Genomic DNA, 13899 nt, shown 5'->3' with positions numbered 1-13899 from the left:
CGATGTTGGCGCCTGTATAATTGTAGTTTGCGTATTGTCTCCCCGTGGTTGCGTGGGGTTTTCTCCTGTTCCTCCACATTTAGAATCAACATGCATTTAGAGTATTTGGCTGCTATACATTTGCACGTGATGATGATACACCACTTTGTTGAGCTATCATTGTCAGCCGGGTCGCTTCTAAAAAATAGCAATACAGCTCAACTGTCCTTACATGGTAAAATTAAAGGCTTCGTTTTAGTTAAGTTATAAAAAATTATTTAATTGCTTTCAGTGGGACAAGTTGTGACCTGTTTAGTTCAAGAAATTGGGAAACAGACATCACGAAGCACATTGGGATGCAATGAATGGCAGCCAAAATGTCAGCTTCCTTGTCCAAAAGAAATGCAATTTCACTGAGGGAAGTTGCTGTTTCCACAAGTGCCCCGATGCCAAAGCAGGCAGGGCATTACACAACGGTGAACGCTGCCTGCCTTCACCATTCATCTGCCAAGTAAGCACAGACCCAGCACACAACTCACCAACGTTTGCAAAAAGTCTTGCCGATAATGTTACAAAAAGTTAAAATTATTTGGAAGATACAATCTGCTTCCAACTTAACCATCTCCATGCAGCTAAATGTCAAGGGGCAGAGATAATAAATGTTTATGCAAAAAATCTCAACTTTTTTTATAATTATTTATATTTATGCAAAATTTCCATGAGGGAATTGGCCAAAAATATCAATGCAGGACTCTTCTGAAAAAGAGTATTGAGACTCAATGAGGATTCCAGGCTAAATTATATTAAGACTATGATTTATAATAACCCACTCATAATGGGAACACTCCACGTTTTACCACTTTGAAGGAAATAAACAGTGGTCACCCAATGTAGAGTGTGGCCACTTTCAAAGAAATGCTGAATTTCCATCACAGGCTTCAGACCAATGATGCACATCAGCACCAACGAATACTCACGAGACCCAAGAAAACACTGTATTGAGTATCTTACCTCATCAGCCCATCTCTGCCCTCGCTAATGTCTTCTCAAATGATTCTCCCTGTATACAATGGTTGTCCTATTTCTGTTCACCTACAAACAAATGAGATATCTGGAAATGTCGTGTGCCCTCCTTAACCCGCGTGTTTTTCCTCTTGCCGTCAGATTTTCTAAGGACTCCCATATGCGTATCTCTAAAGCCATGCTAAGCATCTGTGCCACCCCCACTACCTGACAAGGTAATCTCGAAAAAAACATCCATCTTCACCAGACAGGCAATGCACCACACCTGCAGCTACAGGCAAAGTCCGTGTCAGTGAAAAAGGAATTAAAATAAGGTCGGTCCAAGTGTATTTTTTTCTTCAGAATTCCACAACATGTCACTGTACTCGGTTACAAACGTAAACATAATCATTTATCATGCTATGGCAAAACAGCTCTGCAAATGAGAGATTGACTTACAGGCGAAGGCCTGATTTTGACTCAAACAAGCCCCAGGTCTTCTTTGGAAAGCAATGCACTCTATTTCGAGGTTTAGATGCACTCAGATATTTAAACGGGCTTGCAGCCAAAATTAATTTCTACTTTGCACAAAATTAAACCGAGGTTGTGTATGGAAAGACTGGCTTGTGTCAAAGGAATGTGGAATATACAATGCTGGTTAACGGCCTAAAACAGAAACAAGTGCAACCCCAATGATTGATTGTCCAAGTACAGGACACCAACTTTAACACCGATTTCTAAGAAACATCGGTACGTGTTCATTTTAATAATTGACTGGGAAGCATTGGCATGCATAGTATGGTACAGTTAGAGATACATAACATAAAAAGTAATTTAAAAATAACTGGATCCAGAAAACCAATTTTCGCAAAAGCTCGGTCGGCAGAATAAGTTACCATCATTACCATTTTAAAATTACATTTCAGAAGTGGTATATTAAGCACACAATGTCAAGGCATGAGCACGGGGCTTGTGCGTTTGATTAATCGCAGAAGCCGAGTGCGCTTAAATTAGTGCTGTTGTGCCATTTTTTTATTTTCACCCACATCGGAATAATGGTAATAACCAATCAGTGGAACATTTATTTACATAGAGGAGTTGGCAAAACGGCAGTGTTAATGCTCATCACCAGCACTTTAATTCTCCCACTTCTCATCCAATAAACGTGGCTTTAATTTTACCAGGCTAAACTCATTAGCTAATGAACCCATAGCTTTAATGTATCCAGCAGCAGCTATCGCCAAACCGCACATGGCACACAAAAAGCCTAAAAGCCTCAGGGCACGATAATAAATGCGCACGCTGTGCATGTGATTTATGCGGCACAGACATTTGCTGCACTACCAATGGCTATTTCTGCTGTTATTTTTAACTCATGGGTTACGGTGGTATAATGCCTTGTTTAGATTCACACACGTACAAAAACCAGCGGATTCTATGGAAAGAAACCCTGAAGGCAGCTCGTGCGGGCTAGTTTCACGACGGCTGGGGAACAATCGCCCGCAATTCCCAGGGGGTCACTTTCATTTCATCATCACTTTAGCGGCGCGTCAGGGAGACCGATTACGAGCGCAGACGGTGATGAAACTAAATATAATGACAACGTGCACAAGTCAAAACATTGTCCCTTTTTTAGAAGATGTATATACAACACATACACTGGGCTTGGGCAATGTTCAGTTTGATGTCTTTGGCCGCTGTTGAATTACACGCAACTGGAGCCTTTTTCTTTTCAACTCTGTGCACAAACTCTTGTCCTATAATGGATCCATTCAACTGAGCCCATGAAGGCCACATTTTTTATAGGCAAGAAAAAAATGTCCGTGTTCAACATGAAGTAACCGTGTTGTGGGAATGAGATTTGATCACAAAAATAGTCAAGTCAGTGTTTTTGTCTGTTCCATTAAGTGGTGCTCATCTCCAATGGCGTGCCTGATCCAGAGATGGAAATTCCACATTCCAGGAACAGGGGCCAGTCTATCCACACAGTGACTCATGCTGGCTTCCAACAAAGGTGCATTCCATTTGGTTAACACGCGTGAGGTCACATGTAAGTAAAGCCACAAACTGAATTTTTAACTTCACCCGCACATTCTCAGAATATCAAGCGGCTGCTTGCGTTGTGGCCGAAACGTCGTGAGAATAATTTTATTATGTTTTATTTTTATTATTTTATTACTTCCCTTCTATGTGACTTTACCGAACGAACCAAGAAGATGAATCCCTGCAGTCACGAAAGCTTTAAATCAAAATTTAATATCAAGCTTTGTTAGAAAATAAAATTTGCTCAGCGCACTGTACTTCAATATCTGGAAACATTTTTAACATTGTAGCTCATTGACTAAACACAAAAAAAAATCTATGTTGCGGCATTCATCTCTGGCCGTAATTCAGTGGTGGAAATTCCACATTCCAATGGCGAGCACATGTGTCGGTAGCAGCAAAACTTGAGAAACAGGTAAATGGAAACAGTGCCGGCTTGGACATCCAACATTCTTGCTTCACCACCGAACAAACCACCGTCATACGGCATTCTCATGCCGACTCTCAAAGCCTTCACTCGTGCCGTGAAGTTGAATGCAAATTTGAAGCTAAATCATCCGAAATCTAATCTCCTGCTGCAATCACGGACACAGGTTTGGCTTTCATGTGTTTGTTGCGCGTTTGGCAACATGACCCACGTGCTCCTAAGAACGTGCATCTGATAGCGCAAGCAGCCTGAGTGCGAACCTCTTTTAACTTTTTCCCCATGAAATTATAGTTGCGTCGAAGAATTAATGAGGTTTGCACGTGTGAGGTTTTACAGGACACGGATAATCCAAGACCACACACAAGTTCTTCAGTGTAAAATAAATTGACACGTTAGTTGTAATTAAAATTCCGAAGGAACTGAAAATACTGTGCAATTGGATCAATCTTAAGCGAGCAATGCATTGTCCCAAAAGACAATTTTTTTACGTATTCAAAACGAAATATATCTGAATCAAGTTAAAACATGTAATGATTTGTGCACCTCAAACGGTGATTTCGTGAACTGAGAATGTGGAATTTCCACCACTGGCTCAGAGACACTAGAAGGTGGTAAGTGCTGCCCCATTATGGCATGCTCGAGCAGACACTATGATTGTATTTTGACAACGGGTAATAAGTTACAAAATCACACCTTTTAAAGCCACAATAAAATGTAAATAAGACCCCTAACGAATCCATAGGCCCCCTATTGCCCCTGGCTGTTGTGACATTAAAGTAGCACAATGGAAAACTGATCATTTTTGTACCGGTGATTCCAATTCACGAGCTCATGTCACTGTATTTCACACAGTGACATCTTCCCACACAATCGGTACGTGGCAGATTGGCTAGAGTTGTATAGCCAGGGTCTGGTTTTCGATAAAAGAGTGCATTGTATAAATGCAACACGTGTGCTTGATTAATAGGTCGTGGTAAAGAGAAACAGGATGTCTGTAGGTGCTTAATTCATTCTAATTGTACAATTGTACTGACTGTTGTATTGTTATAGACATGGCATACATCAGCATGCAAGGTGCATGCATCGTAACATGTTGGTATACATCGAATAAATGTATATGAACGTGCATTCGATGACCTTCATATATGGTTTGTGGCGTGTGTGTATGTGGCTGCTGTGTGTCAATGTAATATTCACATCAACGCTGTCATGAGAGAATGTTATACTGGTAGGAACACACTGGTTCCACCAGCCCACAGGGGTTTATTGTGTCCGTCCGTCCATCGTGCAGGGAGGGGCTGGGTGGGGAGGGATGGGCTGGGTTGGGAGTTGAGGGTGGGGTGGGACTGGGTGGGGAGGGGAAGGTGGGGAGGGGCTGGGTGGGGAGGGTGGGGAGGGGCTGGGTGGGGAGGGTCGGGTGGGGACGGTGGGGAGGGGCGGGGTGGGGAGGGGCTGGTCACCCCGTGGTGCCCTTATAAAACTCAACGTTTAACCTACTCACGCCGGCTTGTGCCCACCCTCACAGTCGGGCATATTTGCGGAATACACCACGCCGCCGTTGACCCTGGCCATTGACCGAGCAACCCAACGTTCCTGCCAGCTCCCTCTGCAGGAATGTGTTTTCCATGAATGGCACAGCATTTAGCCCAATCATTTTGATCAAGCATTTGCATAACGTGATTATGCAACATCTGACAACCGGACGATACACATAAAACTGATATTGTTTACGGAAGCACGTCAAACACATGTGGGGGTGTTTTTAAGCAACGCAGACGTTTTAATGAACAAAATTTTATTACATGAAATTAAGTACTGTATGGAACGTCAGCCTAAACTTGAAATCGTTTTGGATGTAAGACGGCGTTACTGATGAACATTGATGCACGCTTTGATAAAACAAACTCTTCGGTTATACCAACGACAAATAATCGCATTCAAAGAGGATTAACATTAAAAAATGTAACTCTCCTTCCCTGTCATCGACACAAAATGTATGTATGTAAAACTTATTTTGCACCGTACAAAGCCAACCGTGCTAATCGGAGGTGCAGACATGAGGCAGATATCCTCATAATGGATTACCACCCCCCTCTACCCCTTTTACTCTCCTAGTATTGTCCCCTCTTCAATTTCCAGTTGGTAAAAAAAAGACAAAACACCTCTAAAACCAACTGATGTTTTCAGTCATAACGCGTTACACAGACAAATAACGTGTATTGGTTGTAAACAACATGATCTTAACATTGGCAGAGATCCGGTTAGCAAGCCCCTGCCTGTTCTCGGTGGCGAAATGTTAACTCCCTTACCTGGTATGCAGGAGGTCGTGGGCTCGATCCCAACCCTGACGCCTGTATATTTAGAATTTGCATGTTTCTCTCTGCGTGGTCGCGTGGATATTTTCTCCGGGTCCTCTGGTTTTCCCCTCCTAATTTCGAAACATGCGTTTAGAGTATTTGGCTGCGATACATTTCCACGTGATAATCCACTTTTGTTGGGCTATCATTTGTGGCCAGGTCGCTTCTGAAAAAGAGCTATATAGCTCAGTGGGCCTTACCTGGTAAAATAAATGGTTTTTGTTTAGTTTAGAATACAGGACTCGAAATCAGCAGAAACAGTCACCCCATGGAAGTTCCGTTCGTCCTAAGCAATCAAAATAACACGAGCACGAACTGATGCCTTACTCCTTCCCGTGAAACATTAACTCCCCTGCAGCTCAATGCGCTCAAGTGTTGGCAAAAATAGGCCTTTGAAATTCGTTGCTGAAACTAAGCGTGAATTGGATTAAGCTGTGCATACACCAGATCACGTGAAATATTACACGGATGAAGTCGCATGCATTTCAAAGGCTACACCGTCCCCTTGGCTAAAATCACTTTGGTGAAACTGTACATCGCAGCTCAACTACATTAACAGTTCAAACCCCGTTTAGAGGATGACGAAGCCTACCTTCCCTCTGGAATCAACATACAATGCGTACAGTAATAGGTTTTTACCCTTTCAACTGGTACAAAACTGACACCTTTATACAAGGCATCATGTTTGCAATAACCACAACACAAGCAGTCAAAATGCAAACAAAAACAAACAACTCTGATAATGATACGCCTTTTGGCATCATCTGGTCCAACACCAATGGAGACTAGGCTCTAAGAAAAGCTGTCTCGGGTGTGGACCAATTAACTTCAAGGACAGTGCATATCATTATCAGAGTTGTTTATTTTTGTTTGCATTTTGACTGCTTGTGTTGTGGTTATTGCAAACATGATGCATTGTATAAAGGTGTCAGTTTTGTACCAGTTGAAAGGATAAAACCCTATTACTATATTTTGCCACTGGTAAAGGAGGTCTCATAGTATATAATGCGTACTTGAGTGTGTGCACACACTCATTGTGAGGCTGTGGAGAGACATGTAATTAATAAATCCTGACTTAAAGCTTGCGTGACTGCAGGAATTAATATTCTTTGGGTCTTTCGGTAAAGTCACATAGATAGGTTTGTTTGAACCTATCTACGTGTTAGGTTTCTTTGAACCTATCTACGTGTTAGGTTTCTTTGACTTTACCGAAAGAATATGAATTAAGAAAAAAAACAAGTTATGCATTAACCTATTGGCATTAGGTTTGTGTGGTGGCTGAGAAAACGTTGCACACAAGACCACGGGATGCCAACAGCTACCGCCAAATACACACACTCATTGTGAGGCTGTGGAGAGAGAGACAATTTCTGCGGAAGCTGCTGTTGTTTACCCTACACACACAAACTCGGACAGGGTCGGCGGGTGCAAACCTGTGCACGCACAAGCGCTCCCTCCCCACAGCTGAATACGCAACAACACTGGGGGTACACTCACACAGCTGGGCCACACGAGAGGGCCCCCCCCCCCATCAAAAAAAGATGGATAGTTCAGCTGCAAGTGGGCCTTGGAGTGCAGGGTTTTCTCCCTCCTTTTACCGTCCGGTTCGACCACTTTGGCAGCTTCAATCGGAGTGGGTGGGTTCACAGCAGAGCCGAGCTCACGTTTCAGGAGCTGCCTTCAGGAGGATCGGCTTTCACGACGAATCTCCTCCAGAGCAACTACTTAAATTGACAAGTGGTTGTTAGGTCATTATACCATAAGCTTTACCTGTCCCAACCACTATCCAAAATCCACAGTTGGACGTTAATAGGGGTCAATTACATGACAGCATTGGACATTCACGAACAAAACGAAAACTGTGGCCCGTAGGGAATTGCTTCTGTATGGAATAAAAAAAAATAGGCCGAGAATGCGAAAACCTGACATAAAAAATTAAACCTTCCAACTTTCTGTGCTCAGCTCTGCAAGAAGAGCCACTACCCAAACGTAAACCCACTTTGACGTGGTCTCTTGCAAGCAGTGGCGTAGCTATCGTGTGCAGGCTGTGCAACTGCACCAGGCCGAGTGGCCGGAGGGGGCCCCCACACCAGTGGCGGCTCCTGCAAAATCTCTCAGGGGGGGCAAATGTCTGGATGATTGATAAGGATAAGGTCCACCCATGCAATGGATAAATTAACAGCTTAAGCATGTAAAGGCAACTTCACTTCTTTAATATTAATGAAAAATAAAGTGACTCTTACAATACATCTTGTTTGTTTCTATACTCACTATTAAAACAAACCACTCAAGTTTCTTTTATTAAAGATTCCACTAGGTGGCGACAAATTATATTGTTGGATGAAACGTGCTTACGTATGATGACGTAAGCACGTATGATGACGTAAGCACGTTAGGGCGAGCCCTCCCGGAAGCCATAGAGAATGCATTGCAGCGCCCCTGTTCGAAAAAAAACATCTTTGAATGTAAGTCTATGGGACCACTCGGGGCGATTCTCAGCTGGAGGGAAATCGCCCAAAAAGAGGCGGTACTCCACAGAACGTAGCATGACGCTGATTGGACTATATCCAGAGGCACAGTGACGGCTAGCGTGACTCTGTGGTTGAATGACATTGGTGGTGCGTCGCCCAATCGCCCTAATGAAGAAACCGCCCCTGCCCCACACACACCAGGCTATGAGGACGAGGAAGGGGAAATTAGACAGGCGGTCCCATTTAACTCCTTGCAGCGTGGGCCATGCCTGCCACACTACACCACTGCTTGTAACGCAGCATTGACGGATTTGACGCTACGTGTACACCACTGCCCATTAATTTCCTTCATTCATATTTGAATTTGGCTACCGTCCAATGTATAACATCAACGTAAACACTACTCGCCACACCCATCACTGCGTCGGGGCACCAATTCACACTCGCATGTGCAATGTGCAGTATAAAATCAGCATGCAACGTTCAACACAGAGTTGAGAAAGCCACACAACAATGTCCACACAATGGGATGATATGTGGTGACTGTCAAGCCCAAGGCTATAAAATGTTCTTATAAAGTACCAAACTTTTAAAATAGCCACATTAACCCGCAGCCACAGCTATGCCGCCACTATTGGCTTTAACATATTGAAAGGCAATTCTGCAGCAGTTTATCAAGCTCAGCAAGTTGAATGCATTTTTTATACAACACTGTAACGGCTTCGTGGTCTACAAATTGACAAGAGTGAATAAGGTACAAGAGTGAGCAATTTTCTATTTCCAAATCACAGCTGATGTGCCAAAACGTATTCACATACGCACACTCAAACCAATTCTCAGTAATCGCCAGGCCATTAATCCTGACGGTGATACGATGCTAAAAGCAAGCAAGAGGTGAGGTCCAAGAATATTTCTCGATCCATATTACCCAGCCTCTGAAAAGATTGCGAGAGAAACACCAAATCATGCATTTCAAAAACGCTATAGTTGATACACGTACCACTTTATTGATATTTGGGATTATACTGTGAATTTAAATTGACCGATGCATATTTTAAACTGTATACACATTATAGTGGGGTCGAGCAATGGTCCGCACACTGCTATAAATACAGCGACCCGAGTTCGATTCCCAGCCACAGCCAATATCTGAACCGGTCTTGATTTTATCCCCTTCATCAACTCGAATTTAACAGCGTGAGTATGGTAAAAAAAACACAAATGAATGACATGGGGACGTCTTCATCCATCCAGAAGTGTATGAACAAAGCTATGTAAGTTAGTATCACTACTATAGAGTACATACAGCAGCTGTGTCGGGCAAGCGTTCTTCTTCTTTCGTATGGCATTTTTGGGGATTGCCACAGATTACAAATTGATGTCGAGATTTGATATATATTCGACTGCTTCAGGAGTGGCCGCGTGGATTTGATTGAGATCGCCGTTGAGCGATCTGATTGGGCAGTCGTTCACGATGTGTTGCAGGGTCTGATATGTCGTACCACCACAGTCACAGACTGGACTCTCGATAATTTTCCAATTCTGCAGAAAGTGTCCCAAACATCTTCCATGGAGTGTCCGGATCCGATTCAAGGACCAAATCTTGCTCGGTAGGTCAGATCCGGATTGAAGGATTGTGGGATCGCTGATGATAGATTTCTGGTAAGTATTGATTTGTATTGGTAAGTATTGATTGGATGGCTTGACATGTACTGCCTGGGAGGTGCGGTATAAATCATACATTATAATGATGCACAATATTTTTTACATAGTAACACTACTCCCTCTGTTAGTATTGCATGGATGCCACACTTGCGTTTAACTCCAGCATTTTGCCTAATATATAACAAAAAACAACACATTGCAGTACTGTACAGTCAGCATAATAGCTGAGTTACAAATGAACCAATCAGCACGAATAGCATGCCCTTCCTGCAATCAACAAACCACTGGTTGGGAATACATTTTCTATAGGAATGCCAAGACTTATGAAGCATTGCTGTGAACTGCATATTGCTGTGAATAGCATATTACTAGTGGTACTGGAAATTCCTGTTGTTGCACAAATAACAGAAGCTACAAAGGTGTAAACGCAAGCTAAAAACAGCTACAATACTTCCGGGGGAAAAAAACTCGTAAACACATAGCTTTCGTGACTGCAGGAATTTATATTCTTTCAAAGAATATCGTAAACACAAGTATATAATACCGCACATAACCTGCACATATGCTATGTATATATACAAAGGCAGAAAACAATTCTAGATTTGAAGCTTTCGTGACTGCAAGGATTCATATTCTTAGGTTTTTTCGGTAAAGTCACTGGTTTCATACAATGGCCCTCATTTTCAGCACAATGGTATCAAATGTAGACATATGTGTCAAGACAATTTCGTCACTTGGGTGACGACTGCTCCAGGTGGCTTGTGTTGACGATTCACAGCAAACATTGCAGGCTTATTCAATGGCGACATAATTATGTGGGGGGGGGGGAGACCAGTGGCACAATGATGCCTTGTCAACCCGTACTGGGCAGCATGGTAAAGTATGGTCAAAACATTCCATGATCGACGACACAGCATAAGGTGGCCTTCTGCCACCTCCCCAAAAGTGTATTGATAAACGGCTGTGACTTTCTAACATATTAGATCTATCTGCTACTAAGATGGGCCATTGCCCGAAATGGCACATTTTAAATAATATATTCGGTTCCTTTTCGGGGCAGTTATTTGAGGATTTGTGTTTAGGTTAATATTAACTTTTTAAAGACAAATTGCCTGGAATCACGAAAATACCCAAGAAAAACTACTTCTCATTGACAGTTTGGGTCTCCAACAGCAGAGCAAAGTATCTACTCTAACATCGGGCAAGGATTAGAGTCACCACCCACCGAGCTGTCTGCCTAACGAGCTTATTGTACACAATGGAAATAGAGAGATTGATGGGAGGCTGGGGAGAACCCGATTTCTAGACCGCGAGGCATCAGCAGTAACGGGGAACATCTTTCCAGCGGTGACTGTGATTTACAAGTCGGCATTTGTGCTCAATGTTTACCACAGCAGCAACCAACAGATGAATGTCCGGCAAACACTGCACGCAGCCAAATCCATGGGTGAAGAATGCACGAGACTAAAAAAGGCAAATCAAACCATACCCACCACCCAAAACAAGCATTGTACGGGTGGGCAACCACAGCTAATCGACATTACCAGTCTGTGGTGGAAACTCAATATTCTCACACCTTTAGGGCTACACCTTAACCTTTTGTCATATATATTTAAATCTCAATGTGCAGCCCTGGTATAACTTTCTCATGCCACTACATGGTGCTACAGGGTGCTCGAGAGGAGGGTATTTGACCTACTCTTCCACAATCCAATTGACGCACACCTACTTATACATACGTGTCACCTACGCTATCGAACAACTTACCCACTGCATTGACTCTGGGATATTTAATATTTCTTATAACACTGTGCTCAGTCTATCCCAGACTCCGATCTGAACGGACATCTTTACCGAGTCAAGCGCTCGTATGCACATGGACACGTGTGCAGATCCATAAACATGGGGCCGCCAAAATGTGTTTTGGATGCCCTGGGCAACATACCAGTCGAGGCAACCTCCGATCTGGGTCGCAGGGAAAAAAAACCTTTCCCCACTTAACCCAAAACTTGTGGGTAAATTATAATTGTGTCGTTCGTGATTAATTGCAACTATAATGGCATTGTAGTTTCGGTCAACGCTACTTTTAATTGTAAATACAACCATAACACAGGTTTTTTTGGGGGGTTAGATCGCTTAAATATACGTGTCGTTAAACCCGCCACCACCAATTAGTAAGGTTTGTCACGTAAACAGAACATGCCAATTCGTTACTAGAACAGCAACACCGGTGTGTTGGAGAGCAAAGCCACAAACTGTAAAAACAATTTAGCCACACAAAAATCTTCCTGCAACCGCTCCTATACAACCATAACTTCACAACATGTCAGCACGCATAACTCCTGCAGTCGTAGTTAGTCGTCACGATCATGAAGCTCCTACCTACCACCACCCACCCATTCAGTGGCGTGTGGCACCTACCTTGAAGCTGAGCAGCCAGGGACTCCTGCTGCTGCTGATACTTCTGCGCCAGACTCTCAGCTCGCCGCGTCTTGCCGTGCAGCTCGCTGTACATGATGGCCCCATAGACGAAGGCGGCCACGGTGAGCAGCAGAAAGGCGCTCTGAAGGAAACCTTTGCGACGGCTGCACATGCTACTGCCCATGTCACGCATTAAGCGATGCGTTCGTACGATGCAGCCGGCGCCCCACAGAGCGCACCAAAGCTTCGCTCAACGCTCACCTAAGCCCCCTTTGGAGTTACCCACCAAACAATTGACCCACGTTATAAACAAGTTACCTACTAATTACCACACCTGACAACGCAACCCACCAAATACGAGCCCTAGCCCAAAAAGAACCCACTTACCAATGAACCAACATACCAACTTTTCCCACCTTCAAAAGGACTCACCAAATGAACCCAAAATCAACAATCGCATAACCAATTAATCTACCATGTAAGCAAACTCACCGACCAACTATCACACCTAACTTCAACATAATTCACCTACCGACGAACAGAATGTTCAAAACAAAGTCCTTGCTAAACTTAACCGACCTTCAAAGCAAAGTTCCTCAAAACATCAAATTCCAAACGCAAGACCACAAAGCCAAACGCAACGTAACCCGCTCACTCACTCCCAATCGCTTCCCCGAGCAAATTCACTCCCTCTCACCACACCACCAACCGAGCTTCCCAACTAACCCGTTCAAGGACTCCCCTTGCAACCCCAAGCGACCCTATAGAACAGAGACCCCAATAAAACTTAATTCACTCTCACCGCGAACGTTACGCAGCTGACGTCTCAATGCATCCGTGCGTGCGCTTATTCCTCAGACAGCCTCCCCGTCGCTACCCCGCGAACTGGTCGCATATCTGAGCGCCGTCAAGTTTATCTTTTGCACAGCGAACGCCGCCAGCGGAGGCTCGCGGAGGGAGACTCCGATGTGTGCAAGGCCCAAGCCTCGGCCTGGTCTAGCGGGTCCGCCAGATACAGCGTCGCTTGCGCCCCGAGAAGACCCGACTCCCCCTCCCACCCTCGCCACGGTCTAAGTTAAGAGCGTTGCTGCAACGGCGGCGAGGCTCGATGGACGCTCGAAGCTCCTTCCCCGGGTGTTACGAGGAGAGCGGCGAAGCGTGCAATGGGTGCGAGCGAGCTGCAAGTCGGCAACGACGACGACGAGAGCCGAGCACAGCGTCCTTAGCGGGACGCGCGGCTTCAATGGCGGAGCGACTCGTGTCATGCCGCAAGGCATGTCGGGAGCGCGGGGCACGTTCCCCTTCGTAGAGGGGGGGGCATTGACAAACATGGAGCACGAGACACATTGGCAGTGCTCTACCACAGTGCAGACTGCTCTTACATAGTGGGGCATTGCAGAGTGCTCTTACATAGTGGGGCATTGCACAGACTGCTGTTACACAGTGGGGCATTGCACAGACTGCTCTTACATAGTGGAGCATTGCACAGACTGCTCTTACATAGTGGAGCATTGCACAGACTGCTCTTACATAG

The 13899-nt window shown here is 44.4% G+C and overlaps 1 protein-coding gene across 7 annotated transcripts in view; it reads right to left on the bottom strand.

Moving 5' to 3' along the window:
* The window catches only part of LOC144942702 (uncharacterized), a 46604-nt gene extending 32980 nt beyond the window's left edge, over nt 1-13624 (bottom strand). For all 7 annotated transcript variants that reach the window (XM_078869545.1, XM_078869546.1, XM_078869548.1 and 4 more), the window contains exon 1: nt 12366-13624. In XM_078869545.1, coding sequence (XP_078725671.1) covers nt 12366-12558 — 193 coding nt within the window. In that variant the 5' untranslated portion in view covers nt 12559-13624. The remainder of the gene's footprint in view (nt 1-12365) is intronic.
* Between the last annotated feature and the right edge of the window lie 275 nt (nt 13625-13899).

Source organism: Lampetra fluviatilis, chromosome 28 (assembly GCF_964198595.1).
Source record: "Lampetra fluviatilis chromosome 28, kcLamFluv1.1, whole genome shotgun sequence".
Lineage (NCBI taxonomy): Eukaryota > Metazoa > Chordata > Hyperoartia > Petromyzontiformes > Petromyzontidae > Lampetra > Lampetra fluviatilis.
This window is presented reverse-complemented; position numbering and strand designations above follow the sequence as displayed.